General features: G+C 56.3%; 2 protein-coding genes across 7 annotated transcripts in view; one reads left to right on the top strand and one right to left on the bottom strand.

The window, feature by feature from the left end:
- The window catches only part of SYNRG (synergin gamma), a 37,295-nt gene extending 32,438 nt beyond the window's left edge, over positions 1-4,857 (top strand). For 4 of the 6 annotated variants that reach the window (XM_039563152.1, XM_039563150.1, XM_039563149.1 and 1 more), the window contains 2 exons: positions 283-318; positions 1,247-4,857. In XM_039563152.1, coding sequence (XP_039419086.1) covers positions 283-318; positions 1,247-1,378 — 168 coding nt within the window. In that variant the 3' untranslated portion in view covers positions 1,379-4,857. The remainder of the gene's footprint in view (positions 1-282; positions 319-1,246) is intronic. The other 2 variants (XM_039563153.1, XM_039563148.1) reach the window with 1 other exon arrangement.
- A 918-nt stretch (positions 4,858-5,775) lies between these two features.
- On the bottom strand, positions 5,776-17,898 carry DUSP14 (dual specificity phosphatase 14). The gene is made up of 3 exons (XM_039563154.1): positions 17,773-17,898; positions 9,040-9,136; positions 5,776-7,825 (listed from the first exon to the last, which is right to left on the bottom strand). The coding sequence occupies exon 3, from the start codon at positions 7,705-7,707 to the stop codon at positions 7,111-7,113; it is 597 nt and encodes a 198-aa protein (XP_039419088.1). The 5' UTR covers positions 7,708-7,825; positions 9,040-9,136; positions 17,773-17,898; the 3' UTR covers positions 5,776-7,110.
- Positions 17,899-23,268: the final 5,370 nt, after the last annotated feature.

Raw genomic sequence — 23,268 nt, 5'->3', positions numbered from 1 at the left:
AAATATCCAGTGTTCCTTGGTCTTTGGTGTGACACAGCTGTGGAGAAAGGGTTGAGTTCAGTTGTTCATAATGGGGAAGAAACTGGGATGCTAAGATTTTTTAAAGTATGCATATTTTTTTAACAAAATCTGTTAATGACTTTTCTCCATGAAATGGCTCACCAGAGGGGACTGTTGCCATTAGCAGAGCTGGGAGGGACTCCCAGGGCATGTGCAGAGTTGTGCCAACCAGTTAAAAATAGAGGCACTTTTCCTGACTTTTTGGTTTCAACATTATTTCAGAAAGAAGAGAAATCTGTGGAAGAACTTCCCAAAAAAGTATGAACCTGTAAAAAACATTCTTTCTAGACTCATTCTTCTTGAGTGTGGAAGGCTGAGCTGCTAATGGGCTCTCAGCTGTCATTCTCGATTGTACCAATCATTAATCCTCTTCTCCAGTCATGTTTTGTGGCCGTTAACTCTTGATCTGACCAACTAACATGCTCCAGAGCCTCCCCTTGTCTGTCTGCATGCCTGTGCCTTGTGCCCAGCTCTCTGGTTTTGTGCTCCTTCTGTTGTGTGACAGAAAATCCCTGAGTTCCTGAATCTGTGCTGCCTGTGTGTCTGTGGCAGGAGAGGGGGGATTTCAGGGGCTTTGTGCTAGAAATATTGACTTTTTGCTTTGTGTAGCAGGCAGTGGCATTTTTAGAAATCTCTGCAGGAAATCCAGGGTGTGGAGAGCAGGGCTGGGATATTTTTTTAAATAGGGAGCTGTGAGGCATTGGAAAGTATCTCCTAGCAACAAACAGCGAGGTGGTTTCAGCCTGTTCATGGCTTCACACGCTCAGAGGCTCCTATTGTAAAGCAGCTTCAATTAACAGGAGGAAGTAGATCAAATTCAACCTGAAGTAACACTAAGAGCAAGAATTGCACCTGCCTAAGCCACAGCCAGGCTGGAGCCAGGGAAATAAATGCAGGAGCTGTCTGCTGGCAAGCAGGACAGGCTTTCCCCTCGGTAGGGAGGTGGAACAGAACTGAAGATGCAGGAAACAAGGTGAGTTAGCTGCCAGGGGCCAGGTCAGGGCTCCCTTCCTGCAGGTGGAGGTTGGCTCAGGTGTGATGGCTGAAGGTTTTGTCCACCTGCAACTGAAATCAAATAGAGTTGATGGGGTGGAGTGCTCAGGGGAGGGTCCTGTGCCAGTTTCCACTCTAGGTGTAGACCCTGGAGTGGATCAGACTGTCACACTTGTTTCAATTCTTCTTGCAGGCCTTTAATTCCGAGACAGACAACTTTAAGCTGGCGTACGGGGGGCACCAGTACCACGCCAGCTGTGCAAACTTCTGGATCAACTGCGTGGAGCCCAAACCTCCTGGTCTCATCCTGCCAGACCTGCTCTGAAAGCAGCTGCACTGCAGCTGGAGCTTTGGCTCTAATCATGCAGGACTTGGGGTAACTGCTGTGGTGGAGAGGCTGGAGTTGGGGTCAGGGTTTGAAACGTTTGGGGTTGATTTTTGGACCAAAAATCAACAGATTAAAGCCACTGTTACGGACGGTGAAGAATTCACTTGTAATGGCCAAGGTTTCAGAAATAACCAGAAAATATGTAGTATGGCAAAAAAAAAGTGGCATTCCAGTCTTTCTGAAGATGAAAAAGTTATCCTGTGTAAAAGCAGCCTGGTAACCATGTGCATAAACCTGGGAGAGGCCAGCATGGAGCTTCCCAGAGAACCTGGAATGCTGGGCTGATTTGCATAGAAACAACCACTTAAATACTTGAAGTCTGTATTTGCAAGCAAATCTTTTCTTTAGCGTTTTTGGGAGACGCACCTTGATGTTCTGCTGTGATACCACAGCACATGAGTCACAGCAGCATCCGAGGCAGAATGAATTATTGACTCAGGAGGAGAAGCTGCTGGGTGTTTGTACCTCCACTGCTCCGTGCTGGAAGTTGTGCTGGATGCAGACCTGGTTAGTGCTGGGAGGTGAGGACTGGAAAACTGTTGTAATTCTCCCCGTGCTGTCTGGATTCTGTGGGGCAGGCAGCTGGAGTTTGAAACTCGTGGTCTTTGTTGTAAATCCAGATCAACTTCTCTGGATTTGTCCTGAGTTCCAGGTATGATTTTGTCTCTCCTGACATTTTGGGAGCTGCGTGGCTGCAGCACTGCTGAAAGCTGGACTCTGCTGATGCAGCACATCTGCTGCTGTGTGGATACTTTACCTTTTTTGGCTACCTTTGGAGATGCTGTTCCCGATGGGATGGGGTGGTTGTGTGTGACTTGTGCAGTCTGGTGCTACCTGCAGTAACGTGCTCCTGTGACTCAGAGCTGGCAGCACAGAGGTGGCCCCTGGCTCCTGCAGCAGGGAGTGGGATTTAACACCCACAGGGATTTAAGCCTGGAATTTGGGGGTCTCAGCAAGCTGGTGTTTGAAGCAGGCATCGTGTCCCTGCTGGTTTGTGGCTTTTGTAGGTGCCTCTCTGGACAGGTTTGTGTAACAGACTCTCACTAAATGTTACCTGTACATCTAAAGTACCTGGTTCCTCCTTCAGATCCAATATCCAGAGAACAGCGCAGTCAATGGAGTGCTGGTTACAGGATTTTAAACCTGTGGGAGATTCATGGTGTTAAAAGAGACATCCCACAATCCTGTCTAGGTCTGCAGGGAATGGAGTGTAAATCCATGGGGTACAACTTTCTCCTTAATTCTTTGGCTCAGTCTCTCAGATCTGTCCCTTTTCTCCAGATATCTCAACAGCTTCTCCAAGTTAATCCTGCCCCCATTACAAGTACCTGACACTGACCTGTGGTTATTTGCTGAAACAGGAATTACAATGAGCAAAACGATGCTTTGTATTTAAAAAACAAACAGCTTGGTTATATGAAACTATTAATTAGCCCAAATGAAAGAATCTTGGCTCAGAGGTGTCTGGCTCCTTCCTTACACCAATTACAATAAATCTCCTTGCTGCCTCAAATTAGCTCATTCACGAAATAAAGCACCATGTGCCTCCAGCTCTGGCTGATCCAGAGGCAGATTTCCCGTGCTGTGCTTCCCACATCCTGCCCAGGAATTGCCAAAAAACCAGGGAAGCCACTCATTGATTCTCTCCCTTTTATTAGGTGGGAAAGAGTTCCAGCACCACAGCTTGTGCCCCCAGCCCATGTTTCCAGCACAGTCAGGGGCTGCTGTGCCCCTCACCAGTGTTCCACAGGAGTTTGGGGACAGGGAGCCACTGACAGGTATTCTCCAGTGGTTGGGAGAGGCTGGTGCTGAGGGAATGCTGTACTGGGGAAAGGGAGTTTACTGTCAGCCTGGGTTTCCACCACAGCTCCCCAATACTTTGCTAGAGAGGAATTTTTTTTCCCTAATTAAAGGAAAACACCACAAATAAGAGGCCACAGAGTGAAATTTAAAGCACCAGCTGCATTGTCACAGCAGCATCTTCCAGCTGGTTTTCCTGTACCTGTTAGCAGGTCAGCCCCTCTCTGAGCTTCATCCAACGTGTCTTTTGGCCCATACAAATAAGGAATGGACATTTACAATTCCAATTGCAGCAGAGCTCACTGGAGGGTGACACTGCTGCTCCCCTGCTCCCACAGAAGGGAGAGCAGCAGGCACCGTCCCTGTCTTTGTGGGGAGCAGGAAGCACTCTGCCATGGGAACATGGGAACGGGAACGTTTGCAGGGAGATCCCCTCGATAAAGGCATTGCACAAGGAGGATCAGCTCGCAGATCCCAGTCATTCCAATGACTCACTGGAGCATTCAGCATCCTCTTGGATGTTGTTGCCAGCCAAAGCCCAGTGTCTTTCCAAGCTGTATCCAAGGTGACAGGATTGTCACAGCCCACCTTCCCCCGCTGCCTCTGCTGCAGGCCCCCGGACACGCTGCCTTCCCTTTGCTTGTGTCCAGTTTCAGACCTGTAACTCCTTTTCCTGCATGGATTCTCTCACTGGAAAAGAAAAATAAGATTTTATTTGTTTTTTTAAATCTCTGTGGGGCTGTCTTGGCATGACCTGTGGGAAGTGGGGGTTCTGTCTCTTTGTGTATATTTGGAGTTGTAAGGAATTATTTGCTCGGTTATTTAATGTATTTATGGCTTAACCCCATTGGATTCCTGGTGCTTCCGTGCCGTGGCCGTGGGTGGCAGCTTTTCCCTGGCGCTGGGGGCTGCTCCAGCCTCTTCCCTGCCCCTCCCTCTCTGTGTTTGGCTGTGAGTTCCTGCAGCCCCTCGGAGGTCACCTGTGCCCAGGGAATTGTCACCTCCTGCACTGACCGTTCATTCCAAGGACTTTTCCTCCCTGGCAGCAGCTTCTCCTCACTGGGTTTGGTTGGAGCAGCTCCTTCCCTGAAATCTCTGCAGGGTGTGGGAGTGAGGGTGAAGTTCAGCCCCAGGCTGAGCAGGAGCTGATGGAAACCCACAGAGTGCTCCGAGTCTTGTCAGCTACACTGGGAATCACAAACTTGAAACAAAAGCCCGCCTTTCCAATAAAAGCTGCTATTGTACAAACTGCTGCTGTGGATTTATTTTTAATTCTGGACCTGTATTTAATTCCAGTTCTCAATGTTAAAATAGCAATGTCATCATTTTATGAAGAAGAGCGATCAGAAAACTTCTCTTCCTATTGTGATTTCTTCTCCTGCCCTCTGGGCAAATGTTGTTTTTCTTCCAGAAGTGGTTTTGTGATTACTAGTTGGAGCTGTTTGGGTTTGTGCTGTGCTGGAGTTGCTGCTGATATTTTAAATCCGATGAGCGTTAAGTGTTATTAATTGACTTTGGAACCTTGTTTACTCCCTTAATGCCTGCAATGATTTATAAATCCTGTGTTGAGATTCAAACCTGATGTTCAATAAAAAGCTCATTTCGTATCTGGCCAACCTGGGAAGCTGAAATATTTATATCATAAAGTAAGTGAAACCTGCTTTGTGGCTGGGATGGGGAAGGTGTCTCACCAAATATCAAAAGATATAAAATACTTTTCAGACAATTAAGATACCATTTGGAAAAGCCCGTGGGGAGCAGGAAAAGGGGTGTTCTCCTCAAAGCCAGTGGGTGTGCTCACAGTACTCCAAGCTAAACCAGGGCTCTCTCTTCTTTGGTTTCTATTCGAGAATGGAGAAAAAACTGGATTTTGAGGGGGAAAACACTTGTGTTAAATTTTTTGCTGTAGTGAATACAAGAGGAGCTTTTGCAATGAAATACCCACAAGCACTAACACTGTAGTACAACCTTGCATGGGGGTTTCAGGTGCATTCTTTGTTTCCTCCTGTGCTTTATTAGGCAATTTCACTTTTTATAGGTATAACTTTCCCTTGCGTTTAAAGTCAATGGAATAATTCAAATTGGAGAATTTTTAACCTTCCAGTTTTTATACAAAAAAATGGTGTTAAATCCTACTTTGCCCATTTTTAGGTAAAGTTTAATTTTGTGAGCAGATTTCAGTTTTTAGCAATTTTTTTCCCTTTAAAATGTCATGTGTTGGAACATCTCCAGACCAATGATTAATCTTGATTTTCACTCTCTAGCTCCTCACTTACCATTTCCCTGGCTCAAGTTTAACTCCTGCTAAATTAGGGAGATGAGTCTCCTGTGTCTGCCTGCCACTGGAACTGGGACACAGCCATGGAACCTGAGCTGGGAACAGCTGATAGCAAACCTCACCTTTATCTCAGTGGGGCAAAACTCATCTGGAAAAGCAGGAGAAAACTCCCTTCAGCCAGAGTTGTTTAAAGGCACTGCTGGGCCTTGGGCTGCTGCTGGAGCTCCGTTAGGGCCGTTTGGAACAGGAAACCAACACGTGTTCTAGTTTAATCTTTATTGATTTTTTTTTTTACAAGTATAGAATCTCATTTAAATCAGACAGCGATCGCAGCAATCGGCCTGCTCCTCCTCCAGAGGAAGCAGAAATGCCGGTGCCTCCTCAGGAGCGGGGCTCTCCTGGGCTCCAGTCACACTCCAAGGACCCAGTCCCTGCCCCTGGCCAGGAGCCACGGGAAGGCTTCTCCCAGGGAAGGGCTGGGGCTGGAACTGCTCCCGGCACCCTCCGAGCGAGGCCAGGCCTCTGTCACCCACCCCGTGCCGAGGGGACAGAGCGGAGCAATCCTGGAATGCAGCATAACCGTGAGGACGGAATGGAGGGAGGCAGGAATGGGCTAAGGCAGGTCACCAGCGGCCTCGGAGCTGAGGAATCGAGCGGGTTCACCCGCTGCCAGCAGGCTGCCTGCTGGAACGTTGGCATGCACAGCCCAGCCCCGGGCAGGGGGCCACGCACAGATTCCTGAGTGTCTCTTTGGCTGCCCAGCGGCTTCAACCCTCTCGCTTCTGTCTTGAGCCACATCTGGACAAGATCTGTCGACTTTCCACCCACAAAACACACCAGCGTTTTCCAGTAGTTGAAGTGTATTTCGGGACTATTGCCCTGGCATGGAATGAGTGAAAAAGGATCTTGAATTTATTTGATTTGAATTACTCAAATTTTATTTTACTTGTGGCCGACACGGACTGATTCACTCTTTTTTTTTCAGGTTTTTTTTCCCTTTATTTTTTTTCCTAACTTTGAATACGATTAAGAGCTGACTAAAGATTTCAAACACTATATACTGAGAGTCACTATGGATGTTAAAGAAAACACCAGCACTAGCACCACAGCCCCTGTATTCCTGCCTCCCTGGTGCTTGGAAAACCTGCTGCTGTGGAGCAGGGCCTCGCTAGTGCTGCTCCTGAGCCACTACAGGGTTTTGCAAGGAAGCAAACAAGCTATAACAAAATATCCAGGCTGCTACCGCGTCACGAAGCGCACTTGGGTCATCAACTCTGCCCAATGCCTCTTAGGCCTTTCCTTGGAGGATCCTAATAAACTGACTAAAAAAAGAAAAAAGACGGAGGCTTTATGGAAGGAATAAACTTATAGTGAGACCTGGTTTTGCTAAATCAGAGATGCAGATGGGAAATCCCCATAGAGAAAAATGCTTTGAAGGGAATCGTTGGCCTTGCAGGTTGGTGAGGTGAGAATTGAGGTTCTGCTGTATGGTAAAGAACCAAAGTTGGCTGTAGAAGGAGAAGGGAATGGCTCCAGTCTGGTCGACTCGAACAGCAGGTCCCTTCTGTTGTGCTTCCCGTCTGCAGTCCCATTAAATTCCCCAGTAAGGCATCAGGGGTCTCCTCTCTCTCTCGTAAATGTCTGGGATGATGCCATAGGGTGTCTGTACCATTTTAACCGTGGTCTTCCCAAAGAGCTTCCTCTCGTAGTCTATCAGCTGCCTCCAGAAGCCCACATTGGGCCGGATCACGGGGCGCCGCGACTTGACCCAGTTGTAGGCCTCGACGAGGGAGACCTTGTGGTACTTCATGAGGAAGGCGATGCAGAGCGTGGCCGACCTGCTGACGCCGGCAGCGCAGTGCACCAGGGCGGCCCCGTGCTTCCGCGCCACGCTGTGGATCTTGTCGGCCACGCTGTCGAAGTACAGGGAGATGGGGGCGGTGGGCATGTCAGCCAAAGGCACTTTCACGTACTCAAACTGCGGCCAGTTGAAGTTGGGGATCTCGATGGTGGCGTTGATGATGCAGGTGATGCCCCGGGACAGCAGCAGGTGCCGGTTGGAGGCGACGCTGCCCCGGCTCAGGTACAGCGAGGGGGTGATCTGGGCAATGCCCCCCAGGGCACCTTCGGAGAGCATTCGTGGAGCCATCAGAGTTCTCGGCAGGGAGTTGTGGCTTCTGGAGGTCATGGAGGATCTTGGCACTCACGCTTCCATTATGGGAAGAGAGCCAACGGGATCTTCAGCCAAGGGAGGGAGTGTCTGGGCTGGTGGTGGCAGGACAGCGCGAGCTCCCACTGCTTAGTCACTGCAAAACACAAGCGAGGCCACATGAGCGGGGAGCTGTCCCTGACCTGTGTCTGTGCGAGGGAACAGGAAACCCCAGCTCGCCCTGCTGTGGCCTCGTAAAGCTCCGTGGGGAATGTGGGGCTGCTTTCACAGTTTCACTACCACTGTCCCCCAGGCACTGCCTGGACAGATAGTAAAAAAAAAAAATCTTCCAGCCTAATTAGCTCCAGTTACTTGCCAAGGGTTTACCTGTGGGCTTGGACAGCGTCTCACCCGGATCAGCACATGGAAAATGAACTACACCTTTTCCATGCTGAAACACAGCAGCTTCACAGCTGGCCACAGTTCAAAGGGATGGTGAGGAACAGCAGATGCCAGCAATTTCCAGCACGCTGCCCTCTCCCCAGTGCCACCCTTCTCCTTTTTTAGGTGTAGGAAAGGCCCCGCCAAAGCACATAAACAGAGGAAAGTCGCTCATTAGGAAAGGCGGTGAGTCACGTCCATCCCCATCAGTCATCAGCTCTCATGGAGGCAGGGGAAGTGTGGAAAGAGTGACCTGGTTATGTCAGAAGCTGAGAGTAAAACCCAAGCAGAGGCTGGGACAGGGGAGGCTCTTGTGCTGCTTTAATGCCTGGCTAATGCTTGGGGAGGGAGACACGCCGCAGAGGCCTGGGATCGCCCGTGTGAGCCACGTAGCCCCGGAGGGCCCCTGCTCTGATTCCCCCTGCTCCTGTGGGGCATCTCCAAAGCCAGGGAAGAAGCAGGGGGAATGCTCAGGGCCTTGGGGAGAGCGATCTGTCCCTCCAGCAATTTTTAATTGTGTTAAGAGAGTCCTTAAAGGGCTGAGAGGCCCCAACTGTGGCTTCCCCAGCCCTCAGCTGTCTGCCCTCATCCCATGCTCTGGGAAGCACCTGTAGTGGCTGGTGGTGCTGCCAGTGGGTTTTTGGCTCTGTAGTATAGAAACTTAATGAGCATAACATGGGCTCCTCCGTGGCTCTTCCCTGCTGGCAGCTACCTGAGCAGCTCCTGAAGCTGTGGACCCAAAGCTGCAGAAGTTCCTGCCCCAACAAGGTTTTGGCTGCAGCTGTGAGCACTCAGCTTCCTCCCACCAGTCACTCAGCTGGAGCAGCAAGGAAAGGTGTGTTGTTTTCAAAGGAATAAAGTTCTTTGAGCAGGGGAAATCCCTGCTCTCAAACAGCTCTTACTGACAATGCAAAGGATTCGGGCACTTACGCTTGGTAACAAAGTCCTGCTCTAAATCACGGAGCGGCACCTGGGCGCTCTGGGCTGCTGAGGCTGGGATGGCTCATAGAGTGTGTCCAACGCTGAGCTGGGGAGAGAAAAGAGCATGATTTACTGGGATCTGCACTGGACTCTATTTATGTGGTTGTCCAAGAACTGGAAGGGAGGACCACGGCTTCCCCAGGGAGAGACTGAGGACTCAGGGCAGCATTTGTTGCCGACACCATAACGTCACCAATTCCTGCCAACACAGCACTCAAAATCACAGTGAGCCCAGAGGAATCTGAGGCTGGCACAGAAGTCATGGTTCAAAAAAAAATTAAGTTGTTTAAGTAATTAATTTTCTCTAATGTCCCCTTCAGCATCGGCCCAGGCCCAGACAGCTGGGGCACATCTGTCCTTCCGACAGAGCCCAAAGCCACCCACTGGGGACCCCCTGTTCCCTGTTCCTGTGAACGGCAAGGGGCAGAGCTGATGCCTGAGCCACAGCATCCTGCTCCCGAGAAGCCGAGGATGGGGCCAGCATCCCATTCTTTTCCCACAAGCCCCCAGAGCAGAGGAGAATCACCTGGGAAATGCTGCTGGACTCCGGCAGAGCGAGAGCAGCGCCTGCCCCAAACCAGCTCTGAGCAAGGCGGACCCTCCAGCTGCTGCGGGGGACCCGGAGCGCTCCTGAGGCGGTTTGGGAAGGGCTTTGCTGCTTTCCATAAAGTGGTTCCTGTTTGCAGGCAGGAACTTATCCGGGGATTTGCATGTGACAGGCCGGGCTCGCTCTGCCAACTCCGGGGCCGCCGCGCTGGCGGCAAACGCTCGCTCATCTCATCTCTTATCTCATCCCATCCCACCCCTGCCACGGGACACCTTCCACTGTCCCACGCTGCTCCAAGCCCCGTCCAGCCTGGCCTGGGACACTGCCAGGGATCCAGGGGCAGCCCCAGCTGCTCCGTACAACCTGTTACACCCCAGTTACATGCGACATCCCCGGGGCTCGGAATGGCCGACACCGGGCGGCACGGCTTCCACCCGATCCGGAGCAGCTCTCAGCCAGAAGGGCTCAGTGTTTTGGAGAGAAGCTCATTATTTAAGCGAGGGATAAGGCTGCTGTGCCCGCAGCCCACGTGCCTAGGGGCTGCTGATGCCCAGGCGCTGGGGGACAGCCACCAAGGCAGCGGGGCGGGTGCCAGCGTCCCCTCCCGTGTTCCGGCGCTCGCAGCGGGAGCTGGCTGGGATGCCACCGACTGCGCCGTGCTGTCTCAGGCATGTGACAGAGCCACGCTGCTGCCCACACACACCAGGCTGAGCAGCTGCTGGCATGCGGGGAGCTGGGAATGAAGGGGCCTCGTCTGCCTGGGCTGGCAGCGGCTCCTGCCGGGTGCGGTGCCTTTGGCTGAGATCGGGAGCTCCCCCAGCCTTCATCCGTCCCCAGGGCTGCACCCCGGCATCCGTCCTGCCCGGCCCCAGCTCGGGCAAAGCCTGCCCCAAAGTGCCCTGTTTTGCTCCCGTGAAACTCCCTCTGCCTTTCCCAGCACACCCGCGTTATCCCACCGCATCCCGCTGAAAGCCAACACTGTTGCTCTTCGCGCAGCCATTCCCGTCACTGTGCTGGGGCAGAGAAAGAGAAAGGGAATGAAAAGCCTCTTCCCAGCCGTTGTCGAGTGCAGAAAAAAAGCAGCAAATCGCTGAAGATGGAACAAAGCACACACACAGCCCGGCGTGGCTGTGCCTGGGAAGGCCGGTGGCACAAGAGGCTCCCGGCAGGGCACAGGGAGAGGCACCGGCCGCCTCCTTCAGCCTGGGCACTGCCAGGGGACTGCAGGGTACAGCCAGGATGCACCACCTCATGCAAAATAAAAACCCCACCTCTTCTCCCATTTCTCCTTGGTAGGGGCTTCTGAGTGCTGGCGCAGGCTGGGGACTCACACCAGCCCAAAGCCGGTGTCCTGGGGTGCTGGAGCCTGTCCTGACTGTCCTGCCGAGGGGCTGGATCCAGAACCATCCCTAAAGCAGCACTGAAAGTGCCTTCCAAAGGAGCTCGAATGTCACTGGGGTTTCCTGCAAAGAGCTGACATTCCCAGAGGGTGCACATGGTCCTTTGGGAGAAGACTGCCTGGCAGTGGGCTGGTAGCAACCAGGTATTCCTGCCACCACATCCTCCTTTTTCTGAGCTGACTCCAGTTAATGAATTAATTAATCTTGTAGCAGCCCTGACCCACAGTAAATCCCTTTCCAGACTGTGCCTTGCTCTTGCCCATGCGCAGAGCCCAGCCAGTGTCCCATGGGGAGGGCTGGGACACAGGGGTGGCAGGGGGTCCCTGGGGTGGCAGGGGGTCCCTGGGGACCCTGGTGCAGCAGGGGCAGGACCGGAGCAGCCTCCTCCCTCCCCGGCAGACTGGTGGGTTCTGCCATTTCCCTCCTCTGCATAATCAGGGGTGGGGGAAGCCAGTGGGTAATTACAGCCTGGAGAACACTCTGCTCTTCAAAGCCTCCAGGTCCTTTCCCAGCGCTCCTGGCCAGCACCATCCTCAGGTTTATGGCGAGGGGACACTTCTCCAGCAGCCATCCAGCCTGGATCTCACCCTGCACCCACCGGCTCTCTGTAGCTCCACGGCTCAGGTGGGTCCTTCTGCTGCACCTCGAGGCTGAGCTTCGCGCTTCACCTGTCTCAGGAGGAGGGGCAGGTGCCTAGCCCGGGGTAGCTGCTCCCATGGAAGGCTGGTTGTATCCCAGCTGGGCTGGATCTCCTGGCTCAGAGCAGCTCTTCTCCAGGTAAGAGGGTTTCCACAGCAGTGCAGCAACCCGGTGCCCTGGTTGGTGTTTTGGTGGTGCAGCCCCCTGGAAAGGTTGCTGCCGGCAATGCTCATGGCTCTGCTCTTCCAAATCTTGCAACAGCTGGAGTTTGTTTCTCTTGCTTTCATTCCTGGGAATGCAGTCCTGTTAACAAAGGCTGAAATTCCCATGGGAAAGCACTGCTGGTTCCTGGACCTCCTGAGAAAGGCTTGAAAACACCTCTGGAAGCTCAAATGACAAACAGGGTGAGTTTGTGAGTTAAATACCGTGATCTCCAGGACAGGAGGGAGAACTGGTTGGGCTCTACACAATGAGCTGGCAAGTCTGAGCTTCTGCCTTCTTATTCTGGTGCTGCTGGGTGGTTTGCTCTGATTTTTAATGGTTTTTTTTGTTGGTTTGTTTTCCTTTTTTTTTATCACAGCTCCTCTGTCTTGAGAGCAGAGGCTGTGCCTTGTCCCTGAGGGACTTGAGTAAGACTTGAGTTTCTGTCGGGTTGTGTGCCACTAACACAACCATGGGGCTGGTACCTGGACAGGTGAGAGCTCCCCCAGGCCTCTCTCCCTCTGGACCCTGGGTTTAGTGCAGGGTGGGCCCTGCTCTGCTCATGGAGCAGAGACACTGAAGGCCCTGGTTTAATTCCCAGATCATCATCTGGGATTCGAGGCAGGTTTGTGGGCTGGGTGTGCAAAATGTCAGTACTGAGGCAAGGCCTCTCCCCCCTCCCAGGAGAGGAAAAGTTATTCATTTTGGAGATGACAAATGCTCTCTAATCCTGCAGTAAAGAGAAGAGTCAATATCGCAGGCGCTGAATGAACGAGCCTGCTCAGGGCTCTTCCCAGCCAGGCTGAACAGCAAATTGCTTCAGAAATGGTCCTGGAGAGTGGGATTTCAAATACATTTCAGCAGAGAGCACAAACTGCAGCCATTCTCAGGTCAAGGCTTGCTTGTGCCAAGTCCAGGGGAGTCCGAAGTGGAGCTGGGAGGGGAGAGGATGTGTGGGAGCCGCCGGCTCCTCGCTCCTCTTTCCAGCCCTCCCACAGCCCTTTGCTCTGCTGGGGCACTGCTCTCCTGCCTCTGGTTGTGCTCCTGAGGCCATTACAGGCTCCTCTCGCATGGGTCAGAGCCATCGGCACATCCTCACGATGGAAAGGTCGAGTGGTTCGGGTTTGGAATGGGAGAGAAGGAAGGGGAGCAGGCAGGGCTGGCGGGGTGATCTGGGCTGAGACAGAGGATGCTGCGACCGAGCCCTGATTGATTCTGCTGGCAGCCTGTGCTGGCCTCTCCGAGCAGGATGGGAGCTGTCAGATGTTAAATCAAGATAATAATCTGTCTGCCCGGAGCTCTGAGCAGGCCTGGCTGCTTGTGCAGCTCCCAGCACAGCCGGGTCCCCACGCTTGCCAGAACACACCAGGAACTTCCCAGAGGATCCATGAAAAGGGGAATCATGCCCAAAACGCACAACAAGACACCCTGCAAACAGTCCCGGCCTCTCCTGGGAAGCTCAACGACCCCAGATCAAGCAGTTCAGTCCACAAACAGAGTCCTGCCTCTCCCCCGTGCCTGGAATCCGGGCTGCTCCCAGAGCCCAGGCAGCTCCCCAGGCTGCAGGGCTGGCGATCCCTCGGGAGCTGCTCCCTTCAGAGGGGTGAGAGCTGACGCTCCTGTGTCACGGCCGTGTCCCTCCCGCTGGCACCAGCGGGGTGCCCGGTCCCCTGGGTGAGCTTAGCAAGGCTCCCCTGCTGCCTCCTGGCTCTGCTGAGGTGATCCACCCTCCACAGCCAGGCTCTGCTCCCACATGGCAGCACCGAGCCTCGGGCTGGCACCAGGCTGAGGGGTGGTGACTCTAACCCAGCCCGAGGTGCCCAGCTGAGCGGTGCCTGAGTGCTCTGCCAGCCCCTCAGCCCCTCCTCACTCTGCCAGCCAAAAGCTCTCTCCCTGATTTGCCATTCTCCCAGCAGGAAAAATGGGCGGTGAGGCTTTTGGACGGATCCATCTGAGGATGCCACTTGGCCCCATGGGCAGGGTCCCAGGCTGCCAGGCAGGGCAGCAGCTCGGCTGCCTCTCAATTCCCACTGTCACCAACTCCTGTGACAGCGGAGCTGCCTGTGGCCACGCTGCAATCCCTGTCACCCTGTGATCCCTGCCGTGCAGCCACCCCCTCCACAGTGGGAGCAGGCAGGGCTGGATCCTGCCAGCTGCCAGCCAAACCTCTGGCCACAGGGAGAGCTCCTGGCCGTAGGGACGGAGTGAGATGGGGAGCAGGCGCAACCTGGAGCACGCTGGTATTTATAAATCCTTGCTCTGCTCTGAGGACAAGCCTCCCTCGGCAAGCAGCAAGAGGATTTGATGCAAGAAAAACAAACCATCTTTCTTTTAAAAGCCACGTCCGTGCTTTCAGAGCCATAGGCTCTGCACACCAGTCACTGGGAGAGCACAGCGGGGGCATGGGGCTCCCCCAGTACAAACCAGTGGTGTGGCCACCTGCATCCTGCTTAAAAACTCTTGGTAGGTGCATGAAATGCTTTAAAAACCAGAATTAAACCTTGAGGAGGCACGAACGGGATCCGACAGTTGTGTGCAGCATCGGTTCCCTACTCGGCTGAACACCAAGGGCTGTTTTCCAGCCCCGACTGGAGATACCGCCTGTTCTGGAGCACTACAGATTATTCCAGCGCCAGCTGATGGCATCTGGATTGCAGGTGGAGTTTAGGAAAGCTCCCCTGCTCCCTGTGTCCAAGTGTGATGCCGGGGGACGTGGATGGAGAGCAGGAGGGGCACATTCAGGGAGCAGCCCCACGCCTGGCTCTGGCTCTCAGGGTGCTGCAAGATGGAGCCTTGTTTTTTCCGGAGCCGTGCCCTGCGCAGTCACAGCTGACAGGAGGGACACAATCTCTTCCCTGTTAGCCGAACAAAACACAGGGACCTGGTGTGTTTGCTCGTGTGTGACCCCGCCGGGCCCAGGGGCCCAGGCTCTGCCCCAGCCCACCCCAGAGCCCATGAAATTGAAGGCAGCTGCAAATTCACTGCAACGTGTCCTGGAAACGGGCTGGTGCCTCCATGCTGGCACTCACCCGGGCCTCTTCCAGGGGCAATGCCAACTGGTGCACGCTCTCAGCTGCCTGGCTTCTCAGGGGGGGTCTCAAAGCCTGGCACCCTGATGAACCCGATGGTGACACATTCCCCTCCGGAGGAATTCCCGGCGGGCAGGGGCTGCCCACGCTTTCCCCACGCTTCCCAAGGCTGGGCAGGGGCTGGCTGGACAAGGGTGGAAGCAGGCAAAGGGGGAGCAGCGGGATGTGCCTGCAGCAGCTGTAAGGAATGAGGTCACCTCTGAGCACACCGATGGGGTTGTGTAGGGTAACAGGAAGAGAGGCCAATTTTAATCAATTAGGGGGAAATGGAGTTTACACGGGGAGCTTCCCCTGTGAGCAGCGCGGGGCCAGCGCCCCTCTGCTCCGGCTGCTCCAGCCTGGGGGGAATTCTCGTTTCCAGGGATGCTGTGCAAATTCACATTTCCTCCATGAAGGACTCCTGCCCCCGAAGGGAGGCACCCACACACCCCCCCACACTGCAGGGTGGGACGGTGGAAATTACTGAGAATTAATTCTCATTAGCCTGGAAACCCTGACCCACCCGGTCATGGGGTGACTGTGGCAGCACCTGTTGATCCTTCCTGCTGGGAACCCCAAGCCTGCCTGATTATTATCACTTTATACTATTTTTAAAGCAGGGGAGTAGCTGTGTCAGCCGAGCCCACGCGCTGCCTGCACTACAGGTGCCCCGGGAAGGGTGGGCAGTGCCTTTGCCTCCCAGTTCCTGGCTTTATTCCCAAGCATCCAGGGAGCTGGGGCTCCTGTTCAGAGATTCCTCAGCTATTTCCAAATGCCAGAGCCTCTCTGCTAGATGTTTCCCTTTGCGTTATGGCTGCTCAGAGGGTCCTTTTCAAAGGGATAAGTGTGTGCATGTGGTGAGGGTTGTGTACCTGGAGAGGAGGGGCTGGGAGAAGCTCCCATACTTGGTTTGAGGTGTTACCCCACCTTCCGGGGAAAACCACCCTGGGAAGGAAGGTCCTGCAGTGGTGGCAGGAAGCCTGGAAGGCTTCTCTGGTGAACAGCCTTGTGTAGATGGCTCTGGTGGGATCAGTCTGTGGTGCTCACAGGCCCCACTGCCCTGCCCAGGTACCTTTTCCCCACTCCTCATTCCCAACCTCTTCCTGCATGCCCAGGTGTGCAGGTAGCTGGTTCCCTGGGACAAAGCTGCTTCTGGCTTCCAGAGCAGAGATCTGAGACTTTCTTGTGCTGGCTTTGCATCCCTTTCCTCCCTCCTATGGAGCCTGGCTCAGGCAGAAGATTTCCCCCCACACCCTGCACGTTTCTAGCACTAGAGCAGCGTGAGCTCTCTGGCTTTCCAGCTCCGAGATTCCAGCTGGGATCAGGTATTGAATTAAGCCATGCAGATTTCCATCTTGCCCTGACCAACAAGGAAGTAGTGCCAGAGCCCAGAGCCGACCGCGCAGCGAGGGCTCGGATGAAATTCCTAGGATTTCACCTTTGTTCCTGGAGGAAACCGGGATGTCTGTGTCCCTGTCCAGGACCCAGGCGAGCCCTCGGGGGCAGGAAGGACAGGCAGAGCTGCACGTTCACACCTTCCAGGCATAAATCGATTAAAACCTGCTGCATTACTGCTCCCCTGACATTACCAGGGTCACATCAGCCAAGTCGTGGCAGCAGATCTCTGCCAGCGGGGAACAGCATGTGTCCCCCAAATTAGGGATCCCTCCTTCTCATTCCTTGGGAACCAGAGTGCCACAGAGCCCGTCCCAACCACCGGGAATACAGCACACACCAAGGCTTACAGCAAGGCCTGGGGGAGGAATCCACTCCCTGCCAGAGCAGGGGCAGCTGATCCGGTGTATCATAAGGGAAAACAGTGTTTTGTTAGTGCTAATCTGCCACCATTCCGGAGGCAGGGGCATTAGGGATAAACTGAACTTGCAACATGATATTAGGGCATCTGCCAACACTCAAACCTCCAGAATAAAAGGCTCATTTGCTGCCCAGTCGAACAGGTTATAATCCTGCCCCATCTCCTTACAGCCAAATACCACTCATTGATTACTGGTGCTGCTCAAAGCAGCTGCTCCGGAGCTGAGTCAAGGGCCGAGCACGCAACCGGTCTGGACGTGAGGCCGGGCAGCCGCAGGCACGGGCCGGGGTTTGGTGGCACCTGGGTGCCCCGGGAGCGTGGAGGGCAGGAGCCAAGGATGGGTGCAAGGGCAGCAGCCAGGGATGGGTGCTGCACTCCGGCAGACTGACTCCACTCCGGCTCCTGCCAGGGAGGGGTGCAAGGGCAGGATCCAAGGATGGGTGCCCAGGGATGGGTGCCCAGGGCAGGATCCAGGGATGAGCGCTGAGCTGGGGCTGTCGAGGGCAGGATCCAGGGATGGGAGCGCTGTTACGGCACAGCCCGTGGTGGGGCTGGTTCCACGTCGAGGAACCACTGGAGCTCTGCCCGCGGCTGCTCTGGTGCAGCTCTGAGGTGCCCCCCACTCTCCCGCCGGGCTCAGCCGGGGTTCAAGCACCGACCACCGGCTTCTCGCCGCGTCCCGCTCCTTTCGGCACCCCCGGCAGAGCCGCCGCTGCCCCGTCCCACCGCAGCGCGGCCGCACCCGCCGGGCCCGGAGCCGCTGTCCCACGGCACAGCCCCGGCACCGAACCTCGACGGGGATCAGGGGGCGGAACCTTCCCGCGTCCCGTCCCGTCCGCGCGGGCACACCCGGGGCCACGCCGGCGGCCCCCCCGCAAGGCACCGTACGCGACCGGGCAGGCTGGCGGCAGCGAACACAGCGGGGAACGGCGGGGCCCCCCAACCCGAGCCCCGAGCCCCGCGCCCCTCCGAGCGCCCCGGTTCCCCCCGCCCGGCCCGTGCCGTGCCTACCATGGCTCCCGGGCGGCGGCTCCGCGCTCCCTCGCGACCGTGGCGGCGGCGGGCCGGGACTTTTATCGTGCTCGGCCGGCTCCGTCTCGGCGGTGCCACCTGACCGCGGCTGCCGGGGCCGCCCCCGCCCGCAGAGCCGCCGTTACCAGGCTACGGGGGGCGGCGCGGCCCGGCCCCCGGGCGGGGGCTCCGGGAGACCGGCCCCGCTTAAAGGCGCCGCCGCCGCCGCCGGGGCCCGCGGGCCCTGTGTGGGGACGGACCCGGTGTGGGGATGAGACCCGGTGTGGGGACGGCACCCGCTGTGGGGACGGCAAAAAGGCAGGCCCCAGGGGGGACATGACCGTGTGTGGGGACATGACCGTGTATGGGGACACGCAGGAGTCCCCGTGGGGTTGGGGACAACTGAGCGTCCTGTGGAGAAAACACGGGGTCTCTGTGGGGAAGGGGAAAAGCGAGGCGCCCTGTCGGGACACATCAGGGTCCCGGTGGGAATGTGACTCTGTGTGGGGGCAAGTGGGGGTCCCTGTGGGGATGGAAACAGTGGGGATGTGACAGGGTCCTTGTGGGCATGGAGGCAATGGGATCCCTGTGGGAACACGACAGGTGCCCTGTGGGGATGGGATGTGTCAATGAAGGGATATGGCAGGGAGAGGTGGCAGGGTCCCAGTGAGGACAGGACAGCGTGTGGCAGGGCCCACGACATCCCGTGTTGGAGATGGGACATGACTTGTCCCCGTGGGGACCCTGCCAGTGTGTGTGGGGACAAGATGGGGCCCCTTTGGGGTTTGGGACATGCCAGAGTCTCTCGGCTCGGTGGGTGCTCACCGGGGAGGGGGCCAGCCCTGGGAGAGAGGGCAGCCTGGTTTTTGTGACTCAGGACATCCCAAGCCACAGCCCCTCCACACGCTGGGAGCACGGTGAAGGAATTTCGGGTGGTCCTGAGGCTCCCAGGGCTTCTTGTGGCACCGTGCTGGGGGCCAGGCTGGACCCTTGCCCAGGGCAGAGTGGGCTCAGGTCTCTGTGGAGAGATGGCCTGGGCTGGGATCCCCATAGAAGGATGCCGTGGGCTGGGGGATCCACACAGCAAAGGGGAGAGAGAGTTTGTCTTTGGCTGGAAACTGTGGGATTAAGGTGAAGGTTCTGCTCCCACCACCTCACCACCATGGCAGGGACGGGACAAGGCTGGCACTGGGAGAAGAGGAGGAGGTGGGAGGAGGAGGAGGTGGAGGAGGAGGAGGAGGGCAGCCTCTGCCTTAACCCCGCGGCTGCTGGAGCGAAGCGTGGCCACCCCAGCCTGCTTTTGTTTGCCTTCTGGTTTTGTTGTCGCACGCTCCGACTGAAATAGCCCAAATCCCTCATAGGAAGCTTCCCCCAGCCCGAGCCCTCGGCTGGTATCTCGCTCGGGCAGGTTTCATGACTCAGCAGCCCAGATGGAGCCGTCCCTCACAGCCCTCAGCTCCAAATCTGTTTATTGCTCCAGAGGCTGTTTTTCCAAGAACCTCGCTGCTTTATAACAGCCAGAGCTCTCCCTTAAAACCCTGCCTCTCCAGCGAGGGCTCGCGTCACACTCAGCGCGGAGGTGGGCGAGGAACAAAAATAGACAAATTAAGAAAACCTCAAAAGGCCAAAAAACGAAAATGTGAGGGGTTTGGCTCTCCAAGCTTAAGGTTTGCTTTGCCTCCACGTTGCATCAGTTCTGCTGCCTTCCTCAGAGCTGCACCATCTCAGGGGCAGAGACGAATCCCCGGGTGATCACAAGTCTGTGAGAAGCTGAGAGACAGCTGAGCCCGCGGGGTGTCCCCCTGGGGCTGGGGTCCCTGGCTGGGGGCTCAGAGCCCCGGCAGTGCAAGCCTGGGGTGGTGTTTGTTGGCCACGGGCAGCGTAGGGAGAGACGAAGATGGGTTTTGAGTGGCAGCCTGTGGGATTCCCTCCACAAGCATCTAAACCCCTCATTCTCCCTCACTGCCACGAAATGAGAAAAAGGCTCTTGCACAGCTCCAGTTGCTCATCCTGGGCAGTTTTTAACTACTCACACAACTGCAGAGGTGTTTTTAATGATGGTGCAACTCGTGCTTTTAACCTTCACTCTGCCGGGAGCTTTATGTGTGTTTGATGTGGGACAGAGGATGCAAAGAGGGAAACCTGGGAGGCCTTTGACCCAGGGACACAGCAGGGAACAAAGCTAAAAGGGAATGTCAGCTCCCTCCCACACTCAACCCTGGTCAGGGGTTTGCTCACGGGAGCTGGGGGCACTTGGTAGGTGGCTGGGAGCTGCTGAGGGCTGGTGTCCTGCCAAGCCCCCTTCTGCCAAGAGCTGTTTTGTCCAGGATGGATGTTTGAGGGGCAGGTGGGACTGTGAAGGTTTGCTCCTGACCACAGGTGAGGTGTCAGGCACTGGGTGCTTTCTGGGACAGCTGCTCGCTCTCTGCCCTGGCATGGGGGGACAGCGGGGCCACTGTGGGATCCCCGGCCCTAGGAAGGCAGCCTGAGATCCCACCCGTACAGCCCAGGGGTTGTGGGGCAGCAGCAGCTCTCCTCTAAGGCAGACATCATCTTGTGGGCAAGTTTTCCCCCTTCCCATAGGAGCTGTGCATCTCTTGGAAAAGTTCTGAAGACTGTGTAGGGGCAGATGCTTGAAGTGGGACCAGCCCTGCTTGTTGACACCCCGTGGTGCCTTTGGGGATGATGGCTTTGGAAGGGTCAGGACTTGGACTCTGATCCTTGTAGGTCGGGATATTCCATGATTCTGTGAACCCACCTCAACCCAGCCCAGCCTGGCAGATGCCCGCTGGCTGTGCTGGGGTGAGCAGGACGCACGGTGGGTCCCGGGCACATTCCCGAAGGGTTCGCCTGACCACGGGCCATTAGCTGGTCATTAGGGCTATTATCTTAATCACGGGTGTTCCCCTGCTCTTCGCTCGAGGTGTGCTCAGGGTCACGAAGGCCTGCTGAGAGGGGAGCAGGTGCTGCCTTCCACAGCCACCATCCATCCATCCATCCATCCATCCATCCATCCATCCATCCATCCATCCATCCATCCTTTCCAGTTGCCATGGCTACACCAGAGTTTACTCTTCCCTGCCTTCGACTGCCTGCAGGGCATGATGTAAAAAAAGGTCCCTGTGTGAGGCAAAAAGCCCAGGGTCTGGGACCTCCTGTTTTTTGGGAGCAACAACTGCATCCAGGGTGGTCGGACCACGGAGTGACAGGCGCTAAGCACCCCGGCAGCACCCACAGCCCTGCCGAGGGAGCCTTGGAGGTGCTGGTTTGGGGTGCTGCCTTCCCCTCCTCGCCTCCCTGATGGCAGCAGGGACCCAGGGGAGGCAGTGAATGATCTTCTGGGGATAAATGCAGGCGCGGGGCCATCGGCTGCCTGGCGCTCGATGCGAGGTGACAGCGCGGAGCAGAGATCCCAAGCAGGCGCTCGGGCTGCGGCTCCTTAATGGGCGAGAACAAACCCCGAGCTTGGGTCACCACGTGGGGCTTCAGTGGCTGAATGTGGGTCAGCGGAGGCCTCGCTGAGGAGGCAGGAATGTCACAGCTCCACAGGGATGTCAAGCACTGCAGGGCAGTCACAGCACAGCAGGGTTTGTTTGCTTTCCAGCGGCACAAGGAGCAGAAAGGGAGCGTATTCCAATCCAAGTTCCCTGGGCAGGGGGATTTGGGCTGAGGGGCTCCCAGGGTGTGGCTGGCGTGCAGTCGACCGTAAGGGTGTGTGGCCCTTTCCAAATCCACAGGGTGCTCTGATCCATGGGGCCACTGGGTGAAACGGGAAGTGTTTCCACAGCTCAGGTGTGTTGGGGCTGTGGGGAGTCACACGTGTGCCACGGGCTTAGTCACCACCGGGGCAATCCCTGGGCCCTGACCCTGCATCCCAGGATCCCTGCCTGCCCCTGGCCACCCAGGTGCCTCATGGAGGAAAGTGCTGTCCCCCAAGGCCAGTTTTCCCTCTGATGGACTGTGGGTGACCGTGGGCTCCACAGGGTCAGGAGGAGCAGCTCTGCTGTTTGTGTTTGGGGTCCCCTTTCTGCATTGACTGGCCCCTTGTTAGGCAGAGGGCTGCAGGGCTGATGTGAAGTGCAGGGCCCCCATGGTGTGGGCTGTGTTTTGGCAGCTCCCTCGGTGAGATGCCGGGCACAGAGGGGTGCCAGGGTGCTGGTTTGTCTCGGGAGGGCGGGGTGAGTTCCACCGTGTGCTCACCCGCTGAGTCAGGGGCTGAGCAGCCGCGTGAGCCGTGGCTGTGCCCCGTGTGCCTCCGGCCCGGCCGGTGGGGATGCTCCGCGTCCTTCCCCGACCCCTCTCCCCACAGCCCGGGGCCAGGCTGTGGCCAGGCTGGGGAGCGAGGGCTGACATGGCCTGGCAGCTCAGCCTCTCCAGGGCGCTCGCTGCGCCCTCCCTCTCTCCCCAGCCCAGCCTGCACATTGCTGCCTGCCTCCTGGGCAGCTGAGCTGGGTGGGGACTGGCCCATCCCAGGGACCCCAGACATTCCCTGGAAGCTCGGCCTGGAGGGTGCTCTGAGCTCCTGTCCCTGTTCCATTTCATAGAAGAGGCTGGGGAGTGCTGGTGCCTGGTTCATAAAACATTGACTTTCCAGACAGGCTTTGCAAAAGAAATGAGATGTTGGTGATTGTACGGAGAGCTCAGGAGATGCCAGGGTGCGTTCCCTGGAGCAAAGGGTGATCCTTGCTTGTGGCCATGGAGAGCCTGTGGTGGGGCAGGCATTGCCCAACAGCTCCCACTCCACGAAACCCAAAATGCTGGACACCTGTGTGCTCTGAGCTGCTGCTTGACCCCATCTCTGGGTTCCCCATGCTCTTCCTCGTCCTTGTTGGGTTCCCACATGGTGCTGACCCAGCGCTGCTGGGTGTGCCAACACACGGCTGGGATATGCGGCCCTGGCTGTGGTTCCCCTGTGGAATTGTGTTCACCTCCCTGGGGAGCAGCCAGGTGGGAAGAGGCACAGTGGGCTAGGGGCTGCAGGGATTTGTGTGCCTGATGCTGCTGGTGGGTTCACTGCCAGCACTGTCCATCGGCTCTGGTCACAGGGAGTGCTGTGGGAATGTCTGCTTTGCCTGGGCCACTGCATGTGCTTTCTCCACAGTCACTAATAAATCCACACTGGCTTTTCCTGGAAGGTCACCGTGCCAGTTTGCTGGAAGGGCAGAGATCACTGTGGGGCATCACCATGTTGTTTGGATTTTTCCCTTTTCCGTTCTCACCAGGATGGCAGCCCTGGGGTTTCCCTCACCACGGCTCACAAGCCGCTGCTCCAGCGTGGTGTTCGTCTCCCAAGGAGGCGGTTTAGGTTTCACAGGCCCCACCTGATGGGAATTTGAGCAGGCACTAGAACTAGGGCTCCTTGTGTGCCGGTGTTATCGGCGTTATCTGCTCCGCTGCGCGGCCGTGGGGAGCGCGGAGCCGGTGCTGGGGTGGCAGGAGCCCCCGGGATCTGCTCCAGGCAGCCCCCACCTCCCGGGCTGAGTCACCAGTGGGCCC

This window comes from Corvus cornix, chromosome 19 (assembly GCF_000738735.6).
Source record: "Corvus cornix cornix isolate S_Up_H32 chromosome 19, ASM73873v5, whole genome shotgun sequence".
In the NCBI taxonomy this organism is placed as follows: domain Eukaryota; kingdom Metazoa; phylum Chordata; class Aves; order Passeriformes; family Corvidae; genus Corvus; species Corvus cornix.
Note: the sequence above shows the minus strand (reverse complement) of the source record. Positions and strands in the feature narration are given on the sequence as shown.